At 56.3% G+C, this 27,411-nt stretch overlaps 1 protein-coding gene across 8 annotated transcripts in view; it reads left to right on the top strand.

Annotated features, from left to right (window-relative positions):
* Nucleotides 1-27,380, top strand: part of JARID2 (jumonji and AT-rich interaction domain containing 2) — a 229,373-nt gene extending 201,993 nt beyond the window's left edge. For all 8 annotated transcript variants that reach the window (XM_043908491.1, XM_043908490.1, XM_043908492.1 and 5 more), the window contains 13 exons: nt 3,301-3,536; nt 7,859-8,897; nt 11,808-12,310; nt 14,645-14,737; nt 17,165-17,283; nt 17,371-17,441; nt 18,015-18,129; nt 18,944-19,049; nt 19,760-19,942; nt 20,349-20,479; nt 20,721-20,904; nt 22,843-22,950; nt 25,437-27,380. In XM_043908491.1, the coding sequence (XP_043764426.1) occupies nt 3,301-3,536; nt 7,859-8,897; nt 11,808-12,310; nt 14,645-14,737; nt 17,165-17,283; nt 17,371-17,441; nt 18,015-18,129; nt 18,944-19,049; nt 19,760-19,942; nt 20,349-20,479; nt 20,721-20,904; nt 22,843-22,950; nt 25,437-25,589 (3,041 nt within the window). In that variant the 3' untranslated portion in view covers nt 25,590-27,380. The remainder of the gene's footprint in view (nt 1-3,300; nt 3,537-7,858; nt 8,898-11,807; nt 12,311-14,644; nt 14,738-17,164; nt 17,284-17,370; nt 17,442-18,014; nt 18,130-18,943; nt 19,050-19,759; nt 19,943-20,348; nt 20,480-20,720; nt 20,905-22,842; nt 22,951-25,436) is intronic.
* The last annotated feature ends 31 nt before the right edge of the window (nt 27,381-27,411 follow it).

Below are 27,411 nucleotides of genomic sequence, written 5' to 3'. Positions count from 1 at the left end.
TGTCTGGGTCTGCGTTGCCGCACAGGCTTCTCTCGTGCTCAGGGCAGGCACTCTCGTCGTGGCGCGTGGACTTCCCAGCAGGGCCTTGTGGCGGAGCCCAGGCTCAGCAGGTGTGGCTTACAGGCTTAGTTGTTCCTAGGCACGTGGGATCATTCCTGAGCGGGGATCGAACCCGTGTCTACTACAGGCTGATTCTTTACCACTGGACCACCAGGGAAGCCCCTACTTTCTGTCTCTCAGGTTTGGTCATTTCGTATGAATGGAATCCTGCAATAGGCGGCCCTTCTTTCACCTCCCATAATGTCTCCCAAGATTTCGCCCGTGCTGGAGCATGTGTCAGTACACAGTTCCTTTTTACAGATGTATAACACCTTGTTTTGTTTAGCTAAATACCAGTTGATGAACCTTCAGATTTTTTTTTCAGTGTTCATTATTAATATTTCTGCTCTGACCGTTTGTATGCACGTTTGTATGTGGACTGACTTTTCGTTCCTCTTACGCTCATATCTGGGAGTGGAGTTGCTGGGTCATATGGTAACTCTGATTTGAGGAACTTCCAGACCATTTTCCAGAGTGGCTGCAGCAGTCTGCATCCCTACCTGCAGGGAATGAGGGTTCACTCTTCGTCCTCACCAGCTCTAAAGTCTTTGTGAGCACAGCCCTCCTAGGGGATGTGAAGTGGTGGTTCATGGTCATTTTGATTTGCATTTCCCTGATGGCTGATCTATCATTAGCCATCACCATCATTGAAATACCAACACAGTGAAAAAGGTAAATAAATACTTTCAGTATAATTATGAAAATATTTTTGACCTAGGAGATCCCATGAAAGGGTCAAGCCATTGACCCCCAAGGGTCAAGCCATTCATTAAGCTGCTGGAAAATGTGGGCTACGGTTTCAGCATTTTATTTCTCCTTGCTTGGACAGGACATTGGCACCACTTCTGTTTGCCCATGAAATGGTAATTGGGAGGCAGTGGGAGGCAGCCAGGGTCCAGTTGAAGGTTGCAGGAGGTCTGCTCGGGCTTGCTGTTGGGCTTTGTTGAAGCCCGTTCTGCGTCATCAGGGAGGCAGGAAGAGGTCTTGTCCCAATCTGAGTGTGGTAACCCAAGATGGACGTTTTACAGAAGCAGCAGGTAGGTCTTCCCAGACAGTTTCCATTCAGGAGCATGTGGTCCCCAGCCTCTGTGAGGAAACTGAGGATCCACACAGTTTGCCCACATGGTAGGGCTGGGAATTCATAAAGCCTTGTGAAAAGGAACCAACCCCCAGAATAAATTTTTGTAACCAAAATATTTATAACTGGAGAAGTCAATTCTAGAACTGGTACTTCTGTAATAGCAGACTGCTCATCTTTGTGGCAATAACAAAGCTCAGAAAAATATGAAATATTTAAGATTAAAAAGAAAGATGAAACTTCTATACTGTTTTTCAATAAAGAATGTGCTCACTGCCTTAGAAAATTGGTGAACGGTCAAGAATTGCCTGGATTCATGCTCCTTGGCTTGCTTTTTACTCACGTTGACGTATGACTTCTTATGGGTGTTGCTTCTAATTTGTCTGGAAAGCAAGTGCAGATACTGCCAGCTTGGGTCTGATGGATGGATTCCGACAACGTGTAGTTACTTTCACTTAGAATAAACGCCAGCCATTTCGAAGCCCTCCGTTTTTCTGAAACTGAGACTGTCGGACAGAGCCTTGCACAGCTTGGGTCGTATGCTGTGTTTTGATGTGTCACATGGGCTTTTGGGTTGAAAGCCTAGTTAGAGTGTGTGGTCGCTGGGGGTGGGGGAGATCAGGGTTTACATCCAGTCCAGGTACGGGAAACGTGAATCTTTTAATTATGCCATGTACAGTGTAATAACACATGCACTAAAGATGCAAATCTAAATCAAATCAGAAAACAATTAGAAAACTTCAAGGATTATCTTACCAACTGAAAATATAGGAAGGACTTTCTAAGCAAAGAAAGTTTAAAAAGTGGGTTAGCTAATTTAGCAACATAACAGATGGAAAAAGCAAATAAGAGGAAACTATCTGCAATCTGAGTCATAAATGTAAAGGATGCTTATACAAATGGGGGTGACGAAGAAAGCATTCAGGGCCCTGAGAAGGGCATCTCAGAAGACAGATGTTGTCTCGTGGCCTTGTGTGTTGAACTTCCATGTCTTTAAGCTTCAGAAAAAAGTTTCAGCTCAGAGGAGGAGGGGTTTTCTCTTTACAGTTGCCTGGTCCTGTGGTGCTTTCTGGTGGAATGCGGCAAGGCAGCCTTGACGTGCAGGTGCTTGATGGGCAGGGGGACACAGTGACCTTTCCAGGCCACTTCTGTCGGGAAGTGCTCCAGGAGCCTATTTAAAATGGGAGCCAGTAGGGCCCACTGGCTTCCCCAGCTGTTCGCCTGGAGCCCATGGGTCCCGGCAGGCCATGCACAAGTCTGTCCAGGAGTGGAGTCCCAGCTGTGAGCAGAGGAGAAGACTCAGGGCAGTATCACCATGGCGTTGCCTGTAAAGACCCCGAGCTCGTCTCCACTCCCTGAGGGTGGGGGGTGCAGCGGGCACGTGGGGAGCTGGCTCTGAGCGCCACCTGGCTGTCAGGGAGGTGGGCTCCGCAGCCAGACCTTCCGATGGCGTCCTCTGTGAAATGGGCTTGAGGGCAGGTCTGGTCCCTTTGCGTTCAGAGGCTGAGTGACTGCTCGGCTTGACTGCGGTCCCTGGGCTGAGAGCAAGCACTTCATACTCGTAGGTGTTGTGACCCCTGGAGTAGAAAGGGCTCCCGAGCCCTGCTCCCCCTCTTCTCTGGTCACCAAGGGGTCGGCGAAGCAGCTGCATCCTGACCTGTGTCCGCCAGCCAGATCTGCAGCCTCACACGCCTTACTTTAAACTCTGGATCTTCTGTCTTCATGCGTGAGGTGGTCATGCTCTTGGAATGTGACCAGTTGGTTTTTTCATTTTAATTCTTCCCTTTTTGTTTAAGGTGTGACGTTGATACTCTAAGGGCTACTGTATATTTGTGTGTATGCTTACTTTTTTATAGCGGTTTTTAAAAAAATGGATTTTCCAATTGTTTCAACCAAAGCTCCTAATTCCTAAGCTGCATTGATAACTTTTCTTTGGGTTTCTCTGTGTTTAGGATTATTCCTCTCCTTTGTGATCATTTTGTTTAGAGGTTGGGTCTTGAGAGCCTGTGAGATGTGATGTTTGTCCAGCGTGTCTTCCTTTTCTCTCTCCTCCTGTCTGCAGGGGTTTGGGGTACCCGGCAGCAGGCTGCATCCTGACTCTGTTCTTCCTCCTTCCTTTCCAGTTTTCAATGGTTCCAGCAGGTCGTCCCGGGAGAAGGACCCTGTTCAGAAACACAAAAGCAAAGAGGCCACTCCGGCGAAGGAGAAGCACAGCGATGCACGGGCTGACGCCCGGAGGGAGCAGGCGTCCGCGAGCCACCCCCCCACCGCCCCCCCCGCGGGCTCCTCGGCCAAGGGGCTCACCGCTCACCACCACCCCCCCCCTCTGCATCGGTCGGCTCAGGACTTACGGAAACAGGTGAGGATCGGCCCTGCCGTCCAGGGACCAAGGCCTGGCCCAGAGGTGTCAGCCCTCCTGCCCGAGGCCACCTCCCCGTTTCACCAAACTCACTGAAGGGGAATGTGAGGAGTAGCCCGAAGCACGGCATATTTCCAGGGCTCAGGAAGCAGGAAGGGATGCTCAGAGGTGAGAGAACCGTGACCTGGACGGGCGGCCAGTGCCCGCGCCTCTCCTTGGATGAAGACGAAGGAGGGGGGCATTGCTGGAGTCGTGTCTCCCCAGAGGGTGCTGCCGGGGCCGCCACCCTTGTGTGCTGGGGTGTCCTGGAAGGGCAGCGAGAGGACGTCCCCCCATTAACCCTGCCCCGCACCAGGGGAGCCTGGGGGTCCTCAGGTGAGACTGGGAGCCACATGTTGCATTGAAACAGGTCTGCAGCCGGCCTGGGTGTGAACTGTCCCTGGTGGACATGTTGGCAGCTTGTGGCAGGACTTCTGAGTGGCCTGCAGATGGTGATGAGATGGGGTGTGGCCGCGGGGGACATTCTCCCCGTCCCTCGCCCCGAGGCCGCACATGTTCTGCCCTCCCTGCCCCTCACCCCCACCCCCCAGCAGATTCCAGGGTGAGATCCAGACCCCTGATCCAGTGGGGGCGCCTGTTCCCACCCTCGGATGAGATTTCTCAGGACCTGGGAGGGCAACAGTAGGGATGAGAGGGGCCTGGCAGCGCAGCGAGACAGGCACCTGGATCCGGTGGCATCTCGTTAACCCCTCTGCTCCTGTTGTCACTGCATCGGTGAGCTCGCCTCCCTGGGAATTGTATCACATACAGTTACAGTTGCCCTTAGTGATACGGGTGGACTGGAGATTCCCTGGCAGGCAGTGCGTGGAGTGACTAAAAGATGCTCCTTGTTGTGTGAGGGTTGGAATTCCTCCTCCTGCTGAATTGTTCCTTCCCTGTGGTCTTTCTCATTCTTGACAGTGTCAGGAACTGTTGTCTCCAAACGTGTGGCTGTTCATGCACATACAGAGGACTGTGTGCACCCACGAGTATTATTAGTCTTCACTATGAGCTGTCAAACATTACTCAGTTGTCAGTTGGGGTGGATGAGGCAGGCATCCTCGTGTTTATGTTTCCACGGTCCTGAGATCGCCACTTCATGCTTTGACATGTTACCTTGAGATTAAGCAAGTGGGCTTTGCATATTGCCCACTGAAGTTCCTGCAACACAAACCTCAGTTTTCCTCATGAGAACACTTGAGCATGGAATTGGCCTTTCCAAGCTGGATTCCCAGTTTTCAGGATGTAAAGTGCAGGACACACTGTCCGTTTGGTGTCTTGAGTCCTCATTCCTTTTCCAAAGCTGTTGTCCAGACTGGTCCTTGTGCAGAAGTTCGTCTAGATCTTTGCTTATGAAAGAGAACAATTCTGAAGGGGTCCGGAGTGGACAGGGACCCATCTAGGGAGCAGAAATCTCAGGGTGGATTGAATATCTCTCTCTCACTTTCAGACTCATGAGGCTAGGTTGAGTTACCCCCCATCTCGGTTGGTCCAGACTCATCCTCAACCCCAGCGCCTACCCCTAAGTTCAGGGTTTCCCTTTACCACTGAACAAGAGGGGGATCTGCAGTTGGAGGTGAGAATTGAGGGAGCAGAAGGCACCCCCTGCCTTGGGGTGGCCTCAGCCCCTGCTCCACAGCAGGCTGTCCACCTGGAAGCAGGTGAGAGACCTAGGCAGGGCAGACGCCGTCATCTGCGTGACTGCAGGGGCCTGGCTGGTTTGCGGGTCCAGGTCTTGTAGGACGGGCGTCTCCTGCCCTCCCTCCCCTGTCAGATGCCCCGGGTGGGATGACCCAGGACTCCCAGTTCTAGCTGGGCTCTGAGCGTGACCTTCACCGAGACTTAGGCTGTGATAGTTAACCTGCCTGGGCCCTATTGTTCATTTGGAGCCAGTGATGCCAGCTCCTCCCAGCGACATTGTGGGACATGAAAGGGTGATTTTGATACCATCAAAGCCCATTAGTTAAGTACTCTCGGGGGGAGGGAAAAAAGGGTAACTAGAAGCCAATTGTAGATTCCTTTGTAACAGCCTGGCGCAAGTGATTAGAATCTGACCTTTCATCTTTTCAACTGCATAAAACACGGAGGCCCGGAGAATACTCGGATCTGTCATCTCAGATATGGTTAATTTTTTCTGTTGGCCTGAAAGAAAAGATCAGGAGTGTATGAAATGCAGGTGACGGGGTGGGGGACCCCTGCATGGGGTGCCGCTGCCTGCCGGCCCCTGGGCCCCGAGAGCTCACTCTGCTGTGGACGGCCCCGGGGCTCGCGTGTGCTGGGTGGGTGCCTGCCTTCCTGAGAGTCCTCCCCGGGGCTCGGAGCACGAGAACTCAGGGTGCGGGGCCTCGTCAGCCTTCTGGCTCCTATTCTCCCAAAGGTGCCAGGTGTTCCAGGTGGCACAGGCGTGTGTAACAGCCCTGGAACTGCTCCAGGCTGATGACTTGGACGTGTAGTAGATGTTTGAGGAAGGAGCATCTCTTCAGAGTAGTGCTTACGTGGTGTGCAGCGAGACGGGAACGAATTTAGGATGAAGAAACAACGGTTCTTACACCTGGATGGGGTTTGGAAATGGTTTCCAGGTGTGGTGAGGAGGGGTTTGCATCTGGTGGGGTGTGGGTGGGAAGCCAGGATGCAGCCGCTGTGGTTGGTGAGCTGCGCCCAGCGCGTCGCTCCGTGTTCTCGTCTGGGCGCTGAGGCGGGCCGTCACGGGAAGGAGAGAACCCGCTCGCGAGGGCAGGGCGGAGGGATTGCTGAGCTGTGGCGCCTCTAGGAAAGGTGCTCACAGTCACGTGTATGGCGGTTGCAAAAAATCTTAACCAAGTAAGATGGAGTGAGAAAGTTGAGCTTTTCAGACCAGAGAATGAGGAGTATTCTTTAATATTCTGGAAAACGATAAACAAGCCCCAAAGAGAGATGTGAGAGGCTCACCTTGGCTGGAAGAACATCTAAGGTCTTTGTCAGGTCCTGCGGGGAGTCTGGGTTGCTCTTTGTCCCCTGGGATGTGTGACTTAGCTGGGGGGCCTTAGGAGGGCGCCGTTGCTGTGGAGACCTCGGGGCCTGACGGGAATGCGTCAGCCTGGTCCCTCTGCTCACTGATTGCTAGGGGCCCGCCATGCCAGCAGGCCTGCCCTTCCGCCCGTAACTCTGCTGCCCATCCAGCGGATTCTGTTCATTTAGGCTCATGTGCTTTTTAAGTTGAATTTTGAGGTCCATGCTCGTCCCCAGGCAGCAGTGTTTCCTCTCGGGCTCCTTTGCTGCGCTCAGAGCCTGGGCAGAGCCACTCGACTCAATGGCTCCCTCTGGTGGGAGATGGGAGCGTGGCAGTTGAATTCTGGTTGAACTGAGGACCGCTGCGTGTCTGTGCACCTGGGGTAACCTGAGCTACAGTGCCGGGGGGCAGCAGTGGGCCAGCACCCCACTTCCTGCAGAGCTGGGTGACGAGGTGTCATTCCCCGCCCTCCAGTCTAGCCCAGCGGCGGCTCCTCTTGTGGGCCTGTCCTCATTCTTCGGAAATTAGTGCTTTTTGGGTGTCTCCCCTTGTCACTCCCTGGCTCCCCTTTATAAATGAGGGAGGCTTGTGTGAGTCACAAAATTAGCGTGGTGTCCAGGCTGTAAGACAGTGGTGAAGAGCGACTGACCATCTACCCAGTTCCCAGAGTCGACGTTTACAGAGGCAGGAGGTGGCAGCCTCCTGTGCAGAAGGGGCTGGGGCCTCAGAGACGTGAGGGGCGTCCAGTGAGGCACCAGGTGACAAGACGAGTCAAGGGTGACACACAGGTGCCCACTGCTGGCAGCTGCCCTTCTGGGTGTGGGCATCTGAGCCCCATGAGCGTGCTTGTTCTTTTCTTCCTATGGCATTTTTTATTTCACTCTTATTTAGCGTGGAATTTTAGTCCTGTGGGCAGATCATGCTGAAATATATGGAGCAGAGAAAAAGAACAACCATCTTTTCTTGAAACAGGGATGTGTGTGGGTGTGGGTGTGTAACCATGTCTTTTCTTGGAACAGGGGTTTGTGTGCGTGCACGCGTGTGCACCTGTCCCCTTAGCAGCACAGCCTTGTGATGGTGTTGCTGTTATTGACCTGTTACTGACTTGTGTTGCGTGATTGGCAGATAATGTGGAGGACCCTCACTGGGAAATAGACTATGTGGTTTGCATGCCTTTGCTGGGACCCCCGTGCCCCCTCCTCTCACCAGCAGGCGCAGCTGTTGAGTGTGGCCTGGGGCCGGGGTCCCTTGTGCACAGACACTGATTGCTCTCTGCTCCTCCTGCCGCCTCCAGGTTTCTAAGGTCAATGGAGTCACCCGAATGTCATCTCTGGGTACAAGTGCAACCAGTGCCAAAAAGATGCGCGAAGTCAGACCTTCACCGTCCAAAACTGTGAAGTACACTGCAACGGTGACGAAGGGGACTGTCACATACACCAAAGCCAAGAGAGAACTGGTCAAGGAAACCAAACCCCATCACCACAAGCCCAGTTCCGCTGTCAACCACACAATCTCAGGGAAAACTGAAAGTAGCAATGCAAAAACCCGCAAACAGGTGCTATCCCTCGGGGGGGCGTCCAAGTCCACCGGGCCCGCCGTCAATGGCCTCAAGGTCAGTGGCAGGTTGAACCCAAAGTCGTGCACTAAGGAGGTGGGGGGGCGGCAGCTGCGGGAGGGGCTCCGGAACTCCAAGCGGAGGCTGGAGGAAGCACCCCCAGCCGACAAACCGCAGTCGCCCCCCAAGAAGATGAAGGGGGCCGCGGGTAGTGCCGCCGAGGGCCCCGGCAGGAAGGCGGCCCCGGGCCCCGCCGAGAAGGCGCCGCTCGGGGGCCCCGGGAAGAAGGAGGTGCCCGAGCGGAGCCTGGAGAGGAACCGGCCCAAGCGGGCCACGGCCGGCAAGGGCCCGCCGGGCAGACAAGCACACGGCAAGCCCGACGGCGGCGCCCCCTGTGAAAATCGTTCTACCTCGCAATCGGAGCCCCTGCCCCGGCCGCACGAGGGGGCGGCCAAGGCCGAGAAGGGGGCCAGCAGGGCCGGGTGGGCGGCCATGGACGAGATCCCCGTGCTGCGGCCGTCGGCCAAGGAGTTCCACGACCCACTCGTCTACATCGAGTCGGTGCGCCCTCAGGTGGAGAAGTACGGCATGTGCAGGGTGATCCCGCCCCCGGACTGGCGGCCGGAGTGCAAGCTCAACGACGAGATGCGCTTCGTCACGCAGATCCAGCACATCCACAAGCTGGGCCGGCGCTGGGGCCCCAACGTGCAGCGGCTGGCCTGCATCAAGAAGCACCTCAGATCTCAGGGCATCACCATGGACGAGCTCCCACTCATAGGTAAGGCCCGTGGCAGCCGACCCCAGGCCAGCTCCTTGGGACGCGTCTGAGCCCAGGGGAGTCAGAGCCCCGCTTTCTGCAGATCAGGGTGATCCTGTGCCCCACCCCCCCCAACACACACACACACACACAGCCACACCTGTTGGCCGCCTGGCGTCAGAAGAGAGGGGCAGAACCTCTACCCCGCGCCTTCATCTGCCTGGGCTGCCTTAACCAAGGACTGCAGCTGTGGGCTTGACCTGCAGGGAGTCGGCTCTCTCGGTCTGGAGCCTGCAAGTCTGAGACGAGGTGCTGGCAGGGTTCGTTTCTCCTGAGGCCCCTCTCTGCCTGTGGACAGCTTCCTCCTCCCGTGTCCCCACCTGTTCTCCGCACACAGATTCCTGGTGTCCCTTCCTCTTGTTAAAAGGACCCTGGTCACATGGGGTCAGGGCCCACCCCGATGACCTCATTTTACTTTAATTACCGCTTTAAGGACTGTCTCTAAACATGGCCACACTTAGTCAGTCACGCGTAGAGGCTCTATGGGTGGGGGGGCGCTTCAGCCTTTTCTCCCTCTCCCCTCTTCCTTCCTTGCCTCTGTTTTCCCAGTGATAACCGGGTCCCGGTGGAGCCCCGTCGGTCCCGGAACACTGTGGACCCGAGCGCAGGCACAGCTCTGCGCTGAAGCTGCGCTTGCCTCAGTCACTGCTTTTGTGAACAGGCCAGCTGGCGTGGTGAGGGCCGGGCTCCGGGCAGAGTGCACGCACGGCCCTCCTGGAATCCCCGTCTCCCTCTTCCTCTGTGCGTTCTCGCACCTCCAGGATTAAGCCCCTCCATCAGGGTGAGCCGGTTCCGTGGAGTGGTGAGCTCACACGCTTCCCTTCCAGCTCAGGACCCTGGACGGGAGCAGCATGGGGCCTGCCTCCAGGTTGGAGCAGCCTTTTTGAAGGCCAGGAGCAGAAGGGCCGATGTCCGTCATTTAGGTGTCAGGGTGGGCTGTAAGATAGGTTTCCTTGCACCATGGAGGTTTAGCTATTACTCTCAGCAGATGAGAATCACTTAAATTGAAAGAATGCTTGGTTTGTGGTCCTCTGTCACGGATGTGATTGGAGGTGATACAGGCTTGGGAACAGGCTGAGGTGTCGGCATCTTGGGAGTACGGTGTGGGCTGCATGGGAGACCCGGAACTACAGTGGGGGCAGCTGGTCTTCTGAATAGTCAGGGCATCAGGTGATGCCAAGAGGGCACCGGTTTTCCGTTCAGAGTAGGTTTCCTGAACCTCAATCCCATGGCACCAGAAGCCACGAGGATGTGACCCTGGGGTGTGTTCACACCGTTGCTGTTGGCCCAGGTGTGAAGCCCTGTCCACGTGGGAGGGGAGCTGGCTGGCCTGTCACCCACCTTGGGTCTTGGCTCTGAGTTCATCCTCCTTACAGTGTGAGGGACTTAGTTTTGAAGGAAGTTTCCCAGAATCCACAGAATGTCTGCTCCTTCTCTGGGAAGGTGGCACTTTGTCCCAAAGCATCCTTGTGGTCCTGAGAGTGGGTTGATGAAACCAGGAGAGGAGTGACATGATGCCTTTGCGAGTACTGGTCAGGTTTTCTGTGCTGTTGGCTTACAACGGTGACCTCCTTTCTGGTCAGTCTCTGGTCTGACCCACATCCCCATCCACCTTGGCAGGTCCGGGAGGTGCCCCGAATGAGAGCAAGGCCTGCTGCACATGTTGGAATCTTGGGCCTTAGGCGCCCTGCCAGCCAAGGTCGGGACAGGTCTCCTCCTTGACATGGCCCCTGCTGCCCTGGGGCTTCAACCAAGCAACCAACCAGTGTCCCGCCTGGCACAGCAGATGGCCTCGGAGTGCCGCTCACCCGTTTCTGGCTGTGCTGGACCCCTGTTCCTGATGCTGTTCTCAGGAGTCCTATTGCTTTTCCTTTCCTTTATTTTATATAAATGTGTCCCCACCCTCTAAAGATAGAAACAGTCTTAACGTTTACTTTGCTCACCTAGCATTCTGTGGGGTGTTTATCTCCTAACAGCCAGTGGACGATTATTCTGGAAGATTTTTCCTTTTTATCGGTCAAAGGGTGGTTGCTTTTCCGGTTCCCATCGGGACAGTCACTGGGCGGCGCTCACACATCTCTGAATTTTGTGCAGTCTCATGTCTCATGGTTTCTGCAGTTTGATCAAGAGACCAGTGAGAACCAGCCCACACACCTCCGGAGATGGGCAGGGCTCTGTGTCAGCAGCGGTGGGAGGAGCTGAGGGGCGGACAGACTCCCGTCTGCGCTCAGGGGGGCCTTGCCCACTGCCTGGACATCCCGGGGGCTGAAGGGAGGTTACCATGCATGTGTGCGTGCGTGTGTATGTGTGCGTGTGCATGTGGTGGGGGAGGAGGGTTGGGAGGGGAATTAGAACTGATGGCCCGCTCTGGATGTGTCCAATATCTGATCCCACAGCCGTTCCAGGCACTGCTGGGCTACAGAGGTGGCCCGAGGGCACAACCCAGGCCCTGCCAGCCCTGCAGGGAAGCCCTGATCCTTGAGCTGTCCCCCCACCTCCGGGGGCGTGAGGGGCGTGCACCTTGCCCCTGCTCCAGCCATGCTGGGCTCTCCCTCCCTAGGGGCCGACTCTCCTTCCATTCAGGCCTCTGCCTAAGTGCCTCCCTCTCGGGGCTCCCTGCCCAGACCACCCTCCTGTGTCGGTCGCCCCTCAGCCTGTCCTGGTCTATCTGTCATCACCCTAGTGCTAAGATGGTCTCAGCCTCGTTTCTATAGACTGGATGGCCCAGTTTGCTGCTCTGACCCCTGGCCTGGTGCCTCCCTGGCACGTGGTGGGCACTGGGTGCCTGTGGACTCCCAGGGGATGGAAGGCGGTCTTGTTCACAGCCCCTTTCACCCACTGTCTCTGTGTTTTCTCCCCTCGCTGTCCCAGGAGGCTGTGAGCTCGACCTGGCCTGCTTTTTCCGGCTGATTAACGAGATGGGCGGCATGCAGCAGGTGACGGACCTCAAAAAGTGGAACAAACTCGCAGACATGCTGCGCATCCCCAGGACCGCCCAGGACCGGCTGGCCAAGCTCCAGGAGGCCTACTGCCAGTACCTGCTCTCCTATGACTCCCTGTCCCCCGAGGAGCACCGGCGCCTGGAGAAGGAGGTGCTGATGGAGAAGGAGAGCCTGGAGCGGCGCAAGGGGCCCCTGGAGGGCCACACGGAGCAGGACTACCACCGCTTCCACCCGCTGCCCCGCTTCGAGCCCAAGAACGGGCTCATCAACGGCGTGGCCCACAGAAACGGCTTCCGCAGCAAGCTGAAGGAGGTGGGCCCCGCGCAGCTCAAGACGGGCCGGCGGCGACTCTTTGCTCAGGAAAAGGAGGTGGTGAAGGAGGAGGAGGAGGAGAAGGGCATCCTCAGTGACTTCCACAAGTGTATATACAAGGTAGGGCCTGCCGTGCGGCCTCGTGTGCACGCTGTGGGACCCCCGAGACCCCTGACAGCCAGCCTGGTCATGTCCCTTGTAGAGAGTCATCTGCAGTCTGGGGCGGAATAAGCGTCTGGACCAGGCCCCTGGGCACCTAGCTCTGGCCTTGGCGTGGTGCTAAGTTGCTTCAGTCCTGCCTGACTTTGTGCAACCCCATGGACTGTAGCCCGCCAGGCTCCTCTGTCCATGGGATTCTCCGGGCAGGAATACTGGAGTGGGTTGCCTTTCCCTCCTCCAGGGGATCCTCCTGACCCAGGGACCAAACCTGGGTCTCTTACATCTCCTGCATTGGCAGGCAGCTTCTTTACCACTGTGCTACCTGGGAATCGGGGTTCATTAACTGTGTGTTTTTGTACACATGTGCCCGCATGCCAGGGATGCAGCCCGGGAGGCACAACTCCTCTTTGCAGAGGCCGGGGCTGGGGCTTCTCACCCAGAGGGACAGTGCCCTCTGCCGCTCCGAATCATACCCCACGCCACTCCGCATGGCTCTGCTGGTGCCTGTCTGTCATCACGGGTCTCCTGGGGAGAGGGCAGGGGTGGGCCCCTGCTTCTGTCCACACTGTGTGCCCACCCAGCCATTGCAAGACCCCCTCCTCCAGGGAGAGAGGTGGCATCTCATTGTCTCCCTTCTTGGCAGACTGGCTCTGCCCACAGAGGCTGGGCTCCCCCTCCCTGGCTTTCTAGGGTGATTGGGCCCCAGGCCGGGAGGAGGCACAGGATCCCCAACCTTGATCGCTTCTGCAGGTTCCAGGAGGGCAGGGTCCCTGTGGAGGTCTTGGTGGCCGTGCCCACCCATGTGCGCCTGGCCGCGGTGCAGAAACGCAGTGGGTGCCTGTGCTTCTGCCCTGAGCTGGGCCTCTTCCCTCTGAGTCTGCGCGCGGAGGTCCCCCCCCACCCCCTGCCCCCAGCCTCCCTCTGCCTCTCCGTCCTCGCCTTGGCTGGACTCCCACCTCCTTTCTGGGGAGAGATGCCTGCTTGCCCGGAGCTTTCCCTGTGACTGGACCCGGGGAAGGTTCGGTCTGCGTAGACGTTGGTGCAGGTGGTGGCCGTGGTAGCTGGGTGCATTGAGGGCTGGCCGGGCACTCACGGCTCCGGGTCTGAGCCGGCACAGCATCTGGGGGTTCACTGTTGGGTGAGCCGGCACAGCATCTGGGGGTTGACTGTTGGGTGCTGGGTGTCATCATGTTTAATTACAGGCACCCTGCTTTAGTTGATACAAAATCAGGCTCTTCCTGGTGGTTCTGATTTTATCGTGTGAGGAACGGCAGGCAGGTCAGGAGAAGTTTGGATTATGTGGTGACTTCTCTGTTGGTTAGGAGCCTCAGTTACAGAGCTGACGATCGATGAGCAGGGTCTGCGAGCTGACTGTGCCCACTGTCCCTCCAGAGGCAGCTCGCCTTGTTAGGGGCCGTGCCCCCCACTTCTGGCTCGTCACACTGGGTGCTGCGTCCCGGCTCCATTTGTGCGAGGCCATCCCCCGGGCAGCCTGAAAGCACCCGAGGGCAGAGACGCTGTGTGTGTGAGCACTGCTCCATCTACAGCCCCTTGAGCTAGGCCTGGCACACAGTAGGAGCTCAATAAGTACTCTGCGGTCAAGGGGTGAGCATGCCTGGTCAGGGAGGAGTGGAGGGCTTGCCTGTGGGACGTGCCACCATTCATCCCAGCGAGCGCGTTGTCAGGAACGTTCCAGGGGCAGGGTGGCGGAGGTGGGCGGGTTAGGTAATCTGAAGAACCTGTGGGTCCCCCCAGGGGGGTGTTGGGGGGCAGGGGGCTCCCCTGACGGGAGGAGGACTGGATCCCTCTGGCCCTACAGGTCCCCAAGGCCCGGCTTGCTTGTCTACCCGGTTCTCACGGGAGGACCCTCAGGGTGGGCGTCAGAGTTGCCCCAGGTTTCTCTCCCAGGGTCTCCAGTCCCGAGTTCCAGCCAGTGTCTGTCTTGATGTTGTTGGCTTGGCCCCTGACCACAGCCTTTCTCCTCCCGTCTCCGCACTGTCCCCGTTGCTCCAGAGAAGGGGCTCTTCACTGGGGCGCCTGGGCAGCTTGTCCTGCTGGATTGCGCTGGGTCTGGCCGGGGCTGCGGTGGTCAGGGGTGTGCCACCTCTGTCCACACTGAGGGTCCTTCTCAGGGACTGCGGTCCCAGCTCCTCTGTTCTTGTCAGCTAGGGCCATGGCCTGGCCCCTGGTCACAGGGACACGCCGCACAGGGGCTCCTGACGGGGTGACCCTGCTCTGGGGTCCTGGTACTGCTCTGTTTCTCCAGCTTGACTCTTGCTTTTGTTTTCTTTCCAGGGAAGGTCTGTTTCTTTAACGACTTTTTACCGAACAGCAAGAAATATCATGAACATGTGCTTCAGCAAGGAGCCCGCACCAGCTGAAATCGAGGTGTGTGAGCTGGGCCGTCCTTTCTCTGCCCGGAGCTGGGGTGGAGCCCCAGGCCTCGGCCTCCTAGAGGCGGGCAGAGGGTCCCAAGTCCATCCTTTGGGTCCCAGGCGCGGCCAGAAGTTTCAACTCAGGTTGACCCAAACCTGTTCCAGGTCAGAAGGGATGCAGTGGTCCCCCCGACCGCCCTGGAGCCGCGCCTGCGGCCGGGGACGTGCCCCAGGCAGGCCCCCGCCCAGCATCCGCCTCTCAACCCTTCTCACCCCGTCCTCCGGGTGCCTGTTACACAAGAGAATGTTTGGAATCCCTTGTAACCACAGTTGTGCTTTTTCCTCTCTCCTATTTTTCATTTAATGGGATTGGCAGGCTGCCATTTTTGTGCTTCTGCCAACTCTGTGCTGAGGTGTGAGAGGCTGGGCAGGCGTGCGGGGCTGCCCCCTGGCCAGTCGGTGGCGGGGGCTCCGGGGAGGAGGCGGCTCCCAGGTGCTGACGTAGGTGGGCCTGTCCGGGGGCGAGCCCCAACTCCTCACCGGGTTCAGGGCGTGCTGGATGAGCAGGCGGTGGCGTGGGCGGCAGCCTTGGCTTTTGGCTGACAGCGGGTTTCAGACCGCTTCTTTTCCTTCATGGTCGTAGGCCACCTCTTCTCGGCATAACCACGCTGACAGCAGTGGGCTCCGGCCCTGATGTGACCAGGTGTCCTGGGAGTGGAACTCTAGGACAGTCTGTCCATGCCACGTGCTGCCCACCTCTGGTGGTGGCCGTCGGGAGTCCACGAGGCCCTGGCCTGGTGTTTGGGCCTGGGTTCAGTATTTGATGAATTCAGTACCTGATTTTGGCATCATTGTCATTCCGTCTAGGTCCCAGTTTCGTACTCTGGGCTGTGTCTGTGAAGACCACACAGTGGCCTGACACTCGGCCCCTGCCTTTGGCCCCACCAGAGCCACGTTTCATCACCACAGTGCCAGGGTCCTGACTCTGGGACACGTGTGGCCGTCACGGTGGCTTCTGGAGGACTCGTGCTAGTTTTAGGAGAAGCATCAGAGGGAAAGGAACATGACTCCTGGGGGTGGACATCTGAGCTGGAGAAAGAGGCCTTTGCTTTACAACATAGGTCCTTCTTGGAGTCCCCGAAGGTGGAAGGTTGTTACTGTCCGTCATCTCCTGCTGGGAAATTAATTCTGAGGATCCTGGGTTTTTCTGTTTTTAATTGAAGGATCCTTGCCTTACAGTGTTGTTTTCTGCCGTACATCAACATGTATCGCCATAGGTACACGGATGTCCCCTCGCTTTTGGACCTCCCTCCCTGAGAGTCTTGGTTTTGCTTTAATATTAATAGTTGTATAATATTTAAGCACAAAAGGAAGATTTGCTAAAATTTGAACTTGTGTGGCTAACTTCTGGATCCTACGAAGGGGGCTGGAGCCTTCTGCTTGGCCGGTGGTCACCAACGAAAGGGGCCCCCACATAGTGCACAGTCCCCTTCCTCCCCTGCTGTCTTTTTCACTTAATGCAAGTCGCTGTGAATCCCGGCAGATGGCTGACCTGACTGGCCTGGACCCGTCTCTGGCCCTTAGGGATCCTAAGCATTTAATGTTGTCCTGAGCTGGAGCCTCCGGCTGCCTGCAAGCTGGCCCCTCGCTGTGGCAGCCGCACAGGCAGCGGGGTGGGGGCTGACCCCGGATGCTCACTGGAGAGGCTCCAGGCAGCGGGGTTGGCCGAGGCAGGGGAGGGCGTTGCTGAGCTTCTGCACTGATGACTGAGGACGGAACCCTCTTACCTGTTAGCAGAGCCCGTCCCGACCCGCGTGCGCCCTGCAGTTGTTCAGCTCGTGCCCGCCTTTCCCCGTCCGTTTCAGTGGCTGGGGTCACTGCCTGGGGGGCAGGGTGGCATGTCTGCCCAGACCCCCGTCTGGGGCACTGTGAGCCACCTGCAGTAGATTGGGGGCGTCTTCACCTCCTTCCTGGGCCGCTTTCTCCCTCCCTCTCACAGAAGTGATCCTTCATTGTGGTGACGTCTGTGTGACATTTGCCACTTGAGCCATTTTTAGGTGCAGCTCAGTGGCACCAGAGTCGTTACCCCACCACCCGTTTGCAGAACTTGTCCGTTCTCCAGACCGGAAGTCGGCTCCTGTGAATCACTGAGCCCCCGCAGCCCCTCCGTTCTTTCTGTCTGACTTTGTTCCGAGTGCCTCATGGGGATGGAATCAGTACTTGTCCTTCTGAGACTGGCTTCTCCACTTAGTGTCATGTCCTTAGGATTCATGTGTTGCAGCATACAGAATTTCCCTCTCTGAGACCGAGTTGTAGCCGGCAGACACTGTACCTTGTGTTTATCCGTCTGTCGGTCGTGGACCTGGCCCCGTGACCCTGGCGTGTGGTTACTGCCCGCAGCCCCGGGCAGCGCGGTGCTGACGGCCCCCTCTCCCCGCAGCAAGAGTACTGGAGGCTCGTGGAGGAGAAGGACTGCCACGTGGCCGTGCACTGCGGCAAGGTGGACACCAACACCCACGGCAGCGGCTTCCCGGTGGGAAAGTCGGAACCATTTTCAAGGTAACGTCGGACGCTCCCGCCCAGGTCCTGTGGGCCGGACGGCGTCTGTCCGCGCCCATCCATGATGCCCCTGTGCTTCCCCCGCAGACACGGATGGAACCTCACCGTCCTCCCCAATAACACAGGCTCCATCCTGCGTCACCTCGGTGCTGTGCCTGGTAAGCCCGCCGTGGGTTGCAGGGCCGGGGACCATGGTGCGCAGGGTGTGTAGAGAACACGGGGATTATTCGAGAAGCGAGAGGAGTCAGGATCGTAGTTGGAGTCAGTAAAAACGTGGAAAGGTAAACCAGAGCAGATCTGGAGGCTGGGGAGACACTCCGTGTGGTCTGCTTTCCACCTGGGAATTTTCAGAGCTGACCTTCTGACTCCCTGGGCTCCTGCCTTACACGGTAGGAGGGAAACCAGGCGTCCTGGGTGCTGGTGCGCTGAGGGCCGGGCCCCGCTTCTTGTGTCCCGACAGCAGGCGTCGGGGCGGCACCTGCGTCCTCAGCCTGGAGGCCCCGCCGGCCTCCATCGTGGGCGTGTTCCTTCCTGCCTTCAGTCACTAGTTACGGTGTTTTCTCACTGTTTGTAACTCTGTCTGTGATCTTAAGAAGCAGAAAAGAGCGAGTACCTTCTCGTTGAGTTTTGTCTGGTCTTGAATCCCATTTCTTCTTTTTCTTGTTGGGGAGGACGATGCGATGTCTGTTGCTGTCGCCCTGACACATGGCTCCCTGTCCCCTTTGTTCCAGGAGTGACAATTCCCTGGCTGAATATCGGCATGGTCTTTTCTACCTCATGCTGGTCTCGAGACCAAAACCACCTCCCTTACATTGACTACTTACACACGGGTGCTGACTGCATTTGGTGAGTATGCCGGCCCTGCGCCAACGCCTCGCACTCACCTATGGCAGATGGGCTTGTGCGAGTTTGTCCCGTGTTCCCTGTCAGAGTCTGAGGAGTGCAATTGGAAGTCAAGCTGGTGGAGAATGTTTTAATTTGCTCCAGTGATAAGGAAGGTCAAGCATCTATTCCTGGCCGTTGTCCTTTTCAGTTGCCTGCTAACACGGGGCTTTTCCTCTCTGACGTTTTCCCCATGGGGTTGTTGACGGCCATACTAGCATCAGAAACCAGGAACAGTAGAGCAGGAAGCTGATCAGGAGCGGTGGCCGTATCATCAGCCACCTCCTCAGCCTTGTGTGAGTCGTGCTCTGCATGGCCTCACGCAAGTGGGCGTTGTCAGCGTCTCCCAGCCCACCCTCTGCACGGAGAGTGGTCTCCCAGAGGTGGCGTTCTGCCGTTGGGGATGTAGGAGTTGGTCTGGTTCCCCGGCGTGATCCTTCACTGTCAGGCTCCCCAGTCCCGCTCCGAGCTGGCCTTTCAGCTCCTTTGTTGATGGTAGCAGATGGGAAATTACTGCAAATGATCAGATGTCTTGTCGTCTGACGGGCTACCGGCATCGCATCCGTCCCATACTCACTCAGTTTATTGACTTAATGGGGCGCAAGCGGCAGAGCTGCCCAGAGAGACCCGGGACCACTGGGCGCATGCCCACCTCCCCTCCTGCAACCGAGGCCGGCTTCCAGGCTGCTGTGGGCCCCTTTCTCTGGGGGAGCACGGAGGACGGGCTCCCTGGGGAGGGACCTCGTCACAGCCTCTGCCTTGATTCCAAACCGCCCAGGTATTGCATTCCTGCTGAGGAGGAGAACAAGCTGGAGGACGTGGTGCACACTCTGCTGCAAGCCAATGGCACCCCTGGCCTGCAGATGCTCGAGAGCAACGTCATGGTAGGGCCCATGCGGTGGTTTTATTTCCTCACCCCCTGAGCTGACCTGCCCCGCAGAGCCAGAGGACTGTGAACAACACATCCAGGGAGCCATCATAAACAAAACGTCCTCTCCTATGGAAACCCAGCTGAAGTGCCCCCTCTTGTTGCCCAGGACGTGGGGCCGCTGCGCGTGGGGCCCTTTGACTCTGTTTCAGCGCCTGGTGGTTTTGTAAATGGCAACTGGGGTCGGGCTGGGCGCCCGGACAGCTGAGCGCAGAGGCAGCTGGCCCAGTGCTCACAGCCTCTTGAGTCCTGGGGGATCTCTTAGAGTTGTGTTGACAGGTCTTCGCTGGCCTCTGCGGCCCCTGTCGGGGTCTCCTCTCACTCCTGAGCCCGCAGCCCCTGTGCTGGGTGCACTGATGCCCGCCCACCCTGGCCGTGCGCTGGGGACCCAGGGCTCTGCTTGCCCCGCGATCACTGCGACTGCGCCCTTATCTGAGGCGTCGCTTCTGGGTCTGTGTCAGTTTAGAACTTCCTCTTCCTCCACTTAGGAATGACGTCTCATATTTTCTAAAAGAGAAACAGAGAATCTGTAATACAGGACATACTCCGTGTGGGGAGCAGGCTTAGGCCCCGATGCCTGTCCGGGGGGTTGGTGTGCTGGGCCGCGGCTGCAGGCGGTCCTCACGGAAAGCGGGCGGGTGGGCGGCTCACCCCGTGTCTCTGCAGATCTCCCCGGAGGTGCTGTGCCGGGAGGGGATCAAGGTGCACAGGACGCTGCAGCAGAGCGGCCAGTTCGTCGTCTGCTTCCCGGGGTCCTTCGTGTCCAAAGTCTGCTGCGGCTACAGCGTCTCCGAGACCGTGCACTTCGCCACCACCCAGTGGACGAGCATGGGCTTCGAGACGGCCAAGGTAGGCAGGTGGCCGCTCCGCATGTGTCCTTGTGTTCCCTGGTAGGAGTCTTGTTTGTAGATACTGCTTTGATTTCAGACCCCTAAGGCGGCTGAGAAGTTTTTCTAGGGAGGGAGAGTGGTTCGAGGCCTGTAAGTTCTGAGTTCTCTGACTCCGTCCTGGGCCGTCACTGCAGAGGCGTGAAAGGCGAACCCTGCCTTTGGCCGGCGGAGTGCCTGGGGTCTGCGGTCTTCCTCTGGGGAGACAAGATTATTGTGTGGTTTTTGCGTTGCTTTCCATCCAGATGGAATTCAGAATTTGAAAATTCTGATAGCACCCCCTCCCCACTAAAGGAAACCCTTGATAGCTGTCTAGAAATGAAAACCTGCCCTGAAGGGATGTCACTGCCTCTTACTGCCTCTTTCAGGAGATGAAGCGTCGCCATATAGCTAAGCCATTCTCGATGGAGAAGTTACTCTACCAGATCGCACAAGCGGAAGCGAAAAAGGAGAACGGCCCCACGCTCAGTACGATCTCAGCCCTCCTGGACGAGCTCAGGTAACACGAGACGGCTTTGGCTGGCCCGTCAGGCTCAGCCGGGCGGGGTGGGGGTGCGGCCTGTTCCCGTGGGGATCGCTGGCCCCCCATTCTGGGGCTTGGCCGGTGGCTCTTCTGCGCTCGTCGCTGCAGGCAGAGTGCGGGCGTCCGAGAGGCCTTGGGGCAGGTCTGGCCTTTGGACTTGCGCGCCCTCCTGGGGACCCCAGCCCCTCGGGCCCGCTGACCCCGGGTGTCCTGGTAGGGATACGGAGCTGCGGCAGCGGCGGCAGCTGTTTGAGGCCGGCCTCCACTCGTCCGCCCGCTACGGCAGCCACGACGGCAGCAGCGCCGCGCCCGATGGCAAGAAGAAGCCCCGGAAGTGGCTGCAGCTGGAGACCTCGGAGCGGAGGTGCCAGGTGTGCCAGCACCTGTGCTACCTGTCCATGGTGAGCCCCGCCCCGGCCCTGCCCGGCCTCCCTCTGGGGCTGACGGCAGGACCCCAGGCTCTTTCCTGGTCTGTTGAAGCTTCTGTTCAGCCCCGTGATTGCTCTGATCGCCCCAAGGACTGAAGTCTGTCTGGTTAAAGCGGCACTTCCCATTCCCAGCTTTTAGTCTCTGGTCGTGGTTGGAAGCTAGCGCAGTCCAGCGTCTGCCTTCTCTCTTGGCTGCTCTGCAGCCTCCATGAGGGGCTTGTCCAACCCAGCCTGGGGCTGAGGTACACGCTCCACGCTCCTACACCCAGCCCGGCCCAGCGGACAGCGTAGCCACACCTCCCGCCTCCCTCAGGCAGCGGCCCCCCCCCCCCCCCCCCCCCCCCCCCCCCGACACAGGTCTGTAGCTGGTGTTTGCTAGGGCTGCTGAATCAGCACCGCTGCCTGCTGCCGTGAACAACAGAAACGTCTTTCTCAGGGCTGTAGAGGCTGGGAGTGCTGGGTCAAGGTGTCCCCGAGGTTGCTTCTCCCTGAGGTGTCTCCTTGGCATATAGACATCCACTTCCCCATGGTCCTCACAGGGCCTTTCCTGTGCGTGCTTCTGTCTTAATCTCTTCTTGTCTTTGAAAGGATGGAAGTCATATGGGACCAGAACCCATTATCTCTGACGCTCCTCCTCCAAATGCAGGACCTCCTGAGTTACTGAGGGTTAGGACACCTGCATTTGGGGAGGGGATAATAATTCAGTCCGTGATAACCACGTGTCCCATTTTATGTATATCTTCTATTAGCTTTGTTTTCCCGGAGGCTTTTAAAAACATATAATTAACAACCATGCTGTCTTTAAAACAAGTCATAAGAATTTCCCCAGATCTTAAAAATGTTTTGTGAACATCACTCATGAAAGCTGCATAGTTCTGGGTTTGTTCATCTTGCATTGGAATGGGGTTATGCTCGTGGGAAACCATCATTGTAGGTTTCCCATGAGCCTGGGTGACTTCTGTGACCCTGTGTGGCCCTTGTCCCTTCCCGTGGGTTCTGAGGTTGGCATTGTCCCTCAGAAAGCTGATCTTCAGAGTAGTCACCAGGATTTCTTAGCCTGTTATTTAAAAAGCACATATCCTGAATTCATGGGTAAAAATTTAGGTTTTATTTATACATGCTTTTCATCACTTAGGTTATTTGCTAAGGGATTTGTGCATTTCTGTTCACTGTTGTGTGTTTTTGTGTGCTTCCATCCTCAGCTTTGAGTGCTGTTTCTGCCAATAAGCGTCATTTCCATATACCTGCAGCTTGGTTTCTTGTCTTTGCTTAGAAACATCAAAGACAGGAAACAGGTCTTTCCCAGAGTCCCTGTGAAAAAGCCTGTGATGCTCTTGCCTCTGGTGTGTTAAGGCCGCGTCTCCCCGTTGTTCACACAGGGGGAGACCGGGCCAGGTCGGTGGGGGCGCGGATGCCGCGCACACAGCCCTGGACGTTGGCGCGTCCTCGGGGCAGCTCAAGCCAGATGCAGCTGGGTCTCTCGGATCGGGAGCCGTGCCTGCTGGAATGTGGACAGAGGCTGGCTCCCCGGGAGGAGCAACCAGCTGGGCCAGAGCAGGAGACACTGTCACGAATGTGCAGGGTGTGACCATCCTGGCATCTTTTATCCCATGGGAGGTTTTGAACGAATAGTCTCAGGAGCCCTCAGACCCCGCAGCCCCAGCTGCCACGCTCCGACTCAGGCAGGAAAGTGTGGAGAAGCCAGGGGGCCCGAGGCTGCCGGGGCGCAGCTCCTGCTCGGTGATGCCATGACGTTCACTTGCTTTCACATCAGTGTCCTGTGTTTCTGGGCCACAGATGCCTCTGGCCCGGGCGCTGGGCTCCCCTGCTCTGCTCCTGAGAGCCCACCGCCCTCCTCGGGTGCCCCCGCCTCCCCCGCACGCCTCAGCTGCGCTGCCTCTCGTCCTGCAGGTCGTGCAGGAGAACGAGAACGTGGTCTTCTGCCTCGAGTGTGCCCTGCGCCACGTGGAGAAGCAGAAGTCCTGCCGCGGCCTGAAGCTCATGTACCGCTACGACGAGGTCAGTGTGCCCGTGGGGCGAGCGCCCGCCCGCGAGGCCCCACACGCAGCCTGCTTCCGGCACCTCTGGCCTGATAGCTGAGACAGGGCGACCAGGGTCAGCCGGGGCTCCGCTGGCTTGGAGCGGCCGGCAGCTGAGGCTGGGGGACTGGCATCCTCATCCACGCCCCTCACGTCCTGGCGCACCCACCTGCAGGGCCCCCAGCCCACGGCCGCTCACTGAGCTGTAGGCAAAGCCCGAGGGGGTGGTCCTGGAGCGCCCAGGCCCTTGTCTTCACCTGGGGGTCTTGGCAGAGCTGGAGTCTTTCTCTTTCTGCTCCTAAAGCTTTCACCTTCCGAGTAAGTCCCAGTGCACCCTTTCTAAAAACCCTAGACGTCCCCAGAGGCAGGTGCAAAGTGCCATCCGTGTGGCTGGTCTCTACCCTCCAGTGGGTAAGGGCCAGGTGCTGCCTTCAGCCGCAGGAAAGCACCCGGAGCTCTGCCCCCAGGGCAGCTGGCACGTAGCCCTGTCGGCTCACGTGTTCCACGTGCTTACAGGCTGCCCTGCGATCGTGCTTGCAGATACTGTACAAGTGTGTAGCTCCAGGGACACACGGCCCTGCAGCATTTACTGTGCCCTGACCCGGAGCCCTTCTTGGGGGTCACCTTGGAAGACTGCTGCCAGGACCCCCATTGCCCCTGCTGGCCCACCCTCCTGTCCAGCTGTGAGCCCCGCCTTGAGGGCAGAACCTGCTAGCTCTCCCAGCCCCGCTGCCCCCCGCCCCAGGGAGGCACGTCCCATAGAAGGTGGCCTTGTCCTGCCGTCACACGTCAGCGCTCCAGGCTGAGCCAGGCCAGGTGCCCAGGCCAGGTGCTCTGGGGGCACCCTAGGGGGCTCAGGCTGGGGTCATATTTGATAAGCCTTTGGCTAAATTACAAGGTTGGAAAGCTGGAGATAGATCTCTCTGCATCTTCTTTGTCTTTAAAGAGCATGTTCAGTGAAGGCAGTAACCACTTTGCCCTCCCTGCTTCTTCACTTGAACAGCAAATGTCAGAACACGGTTAAAAATAAACCCTCATGTCTGAGTCAGAGCATCTCTGGAAGCTCCAGGGTACAGCCGGCGGCACTGGGGCTTCTGAGATGATTCTGAAGCTTGACAAGACGTGGGTTAGTTTCCACCTCCGGCCCATTTTGGAGCTTGGTGTTTTGATGTGACCAGAATCCTGGAAAAGAATCACATATGTAGGGTCTGTCGGTCTGAAGCTTAATCATTGGTTCTCATGAGTAGGGAAGAGAAGGGTTTTTATAAGCCTACCACTTTGCCAGTGGCCTAAATTTATTTTAGTAAGTGAAAATCACAAATCAGTTCCCTATTGAGCTGAACTATATTATTATTGTTTCAATTGGGGAATTTCCAGCTCTGGGTTGGATTCCAAAAATGGCTTGTGAGACCAGAGCCCTTATTCTGAGCCCCAGCAGTCAGGTCCCCGCTGTCCAGCCTTTTGGTCAAAGGTGTGACCTCTGACCACACAGCCCTGCTGTCAAGGTGGCTGGTCTTGAAAGAAGCTCGTCTGTTCGTTCTTTATTAGCATGTGTATTATAAGTGTCCATTCTTGACTAGCGTGTGTATTGTAAGTGATTTAAGTGGTGTGCAGCGCCCAGCCTGGGCCAGGACCCTCAAGCTTGATGAAGGAGAGGCCTCCTGTGCCCGTGGCTTCCTGCTCTGTCCGTCCATCCTTGGCTCCAGCGAGTGCTCTGCAGTGTCTGTCAGGACACATGCCATTTGGCTAGTCTTCCCTGTGGCTCCTTGTAACCCTGGGTGTTGTGAGTTGAGTTGTGTTAGTTACAGATGGGTTTTTGATGCCCGGCAGATAGATGGTTCTCTTGTCCTGTTGTGCTCTTTCCCCTTCGTTGAGGAGGGAATAACAAGCATTTATGGGCAAGTGTTTATGTGCACGAGTCTGTCAAGCAGGTTTCAGTGTAGCCCAGACACGCCCCCTCCCGGGTGCACAACCTTTTCTCACTTCCCAGCCGCCCCCCACCCCGCATGGCCGCCAGTCCCGGAGGCCTCTGAGCCCCAGGAGGTGCACAGGGGCGGCCGCCCGAAGCCCTCTGCTGTGTTTAGGTGGTGAGGGCCCTCGACAGGAATGCGGCCTTCAGCAGCCTGTCCACGCTGTGTGGTTATGGGGCTGCAGAAATTCCACTTCACCGCCACTGGGGGGCGCTCCTGGGCTCCCTGAAGGGGGAAGGAAGGGGTGGGAGGCTCTGTGCGCCTCTCTGGATTCCACAGGAGAAAAGGCAGGTTTCCCCAGAGAAGGAAAGTTTAACTTAGGCGCCTGGTTGGGGGCCTCCATCTCAGGAAGTGTGGGCCCAACCAGTCCCCAGGCCACCCTGGCCCTCCCCACCCCTGGGCGCCGACGCTGCTGCTCTGTTTGGTGAAGGTGACAGCCTGGGGATGGCACTGTTACGTTTGCTAATTCTCTGTCTTCCTTTTCAACCCGAAACAGGAACAGATTATCAGCCTGGTCAATCAGATCTGTGGCAAGGTATCTGGTAAAAACGGCAGCATTGAGAACTGTCTCAGTAAACCCACACCAAAAAGAGGGCCCCGCAAGAGAGCCACAGTGGACGTGCCGCCCTCGAGGCTCGCATCCTCCTGAAGACGCCAGCGCCGTGGGCGAGGATAGACGTTATTTTGTAATTATTATATTCTAGTTTGGAGTACTTGCTGTAGGATACAAGCTGTCTTTGCACTAGCTCTAAAGAAGATTTTCTTCTGGTTTTAGAGAACTAATTTTGTTTTAGCATTAAACTGTTGAACTTTTTTTTGTACTTAGAATACCTAGATACTGCAGTCAGATTTTTGAAACTGCCGTATATTCACTGTTTTAAAACCCTTGAGGGGCTGTATTAATTTGTATCGCCCCTTGTGGCTGACAAAAGCCTTTTTGTTTGATTTTTTTGTTTGTGTTTGTTTTTTTGTTGTTGTTTTTTTTTTTTTTTTGTAATTGTTGGGGGAAAAAAGGCTTTTTAACCCATTTTTGAAGAGGGTGAAGTTTGGAGAACAAATTTTAAAACCATCAGTCATGTGAGCAGACTTTTTTCTAGAGAGAAAAAGGGATAGAAGACACATACACATACAAAAAAAACTTGAAAGAAATGGCTTTACTTGGGCCGTCTTTTCTTCTGTCATGTGCAGGATGAGTTTGTAAGTGTTAAAAACCGGAGAGTCCCCATTTTGTTTCTTTGGGCGGTTATGGCAGCTGAAGGCGGACGTTGTTTCCTAACCATAGGCAAAATGAGGAGGTCGGAGCCACTGGGTTCTCTTTACCAGCACTTCACTATGCATCTGTTTAAGGAGAAAGAGGAAGAGAAGAAAAAGACTGCCTGCCTTGGAGGGGTCACGTGAGGGAAACCTGTGCCTGATTTCATTAGGAAATCCATTCTGTTCTTTTTTGGTGCTGTTGGCTACTTTATCAAAAAACCCTTCAATAGCATCCTTAAGGAAAAAAAAAAAAAGGAAAAAAAAGTGATTGAAGCCGGAAGTGCTTCTTTGTCATGGATGTGCAATCTTTCTAACATTCCATCTTCATCTCACCTGTTTGTTGTTTTACACCTTCACAGGTCAGCATTAATTTTTCTTTTTAAATTCGTTTCGTTGGTGATCACATCTAGAGCCACTTGGAGGTCTGCGGTTCTTTTTGAATGTGAAAATGCATCTGCGCTCATCTGGTCTATTTTTTCTCTTCATGTTGTAACAAAAAGAAAGAAAAAAAAAGAAAAAAAAACCGTCCCTTTTGTACATACGCCTGTAAATTGTTTCAAATACTTGAGCCTTTTTCTGGGTGGGGGAGGGGAGGGCGCGAGGACAGATGAAGAAAAGCCTTACACTTCCGTTTCTTCATCGGGTGGACTGGATGCTTACAGGGTTTTTCTTGTAACATTTATAAGTGCTGCTTACATCACTGAACAACAACAAAAAAATAATAATGGAGTAGCTGTTGCCCTTCTCCGGTTGTGTGTACAGTATGTGTGGAATAAAAAAGGGAAACTGTTTTCACAAGCCGTTCTTTGTTTCGTGATTGGACCCACCCATCCCGCAGCTGCCCGTCTTGCACTGAGCTGGCCGGTGGGGCTGTCAGCAGCGTCCTGTGGTACTCTGTCGGGTGTCGTTGCCGAAGACTGAACTGTGTGGCGTATTTAACAGTGACATGAGCAGAGTCATGTTTTCCAGTGTGCTTGTCCGGTTTCTATGGCCTTGCTGTGTACTGGCCCTCTTTTGGACAGTGAACTTCTGCCTACGGCTTACGGTCTGACGTTTTAATTTATTAGCGCTGCTCTGCACCCCTCCCTTGGGAGGGAATACTTTTCATGTTGTTTATTGCCAGTTTTTTGTTTACTTTTCAGGTTTGTACTACAAGGTTTAATAATAAAACAAAGTTTTTTGGACACCTGTTTGTCTTGTGGAAGATGAGTGAATGA

Source organism: Cervus elaphus, chromosome 7 (genome assembly GCF_910594005.1).
Source record: "Cervus elaphus chromosome 7, mCerEla1.1, whole genome shotgun sequence".
Taxonomy (NCBI): Eukaryota; Metazoa; Chordata; class Mammalia; order Artiodactyla; family Cervidae; genus Cervus; species Cervus elaphus.
The sequence above is the reverse complement of the archived record's forward strand: the minus strand, read 5'-3'. Positions and strand labels throughout refer to the sequence as shown.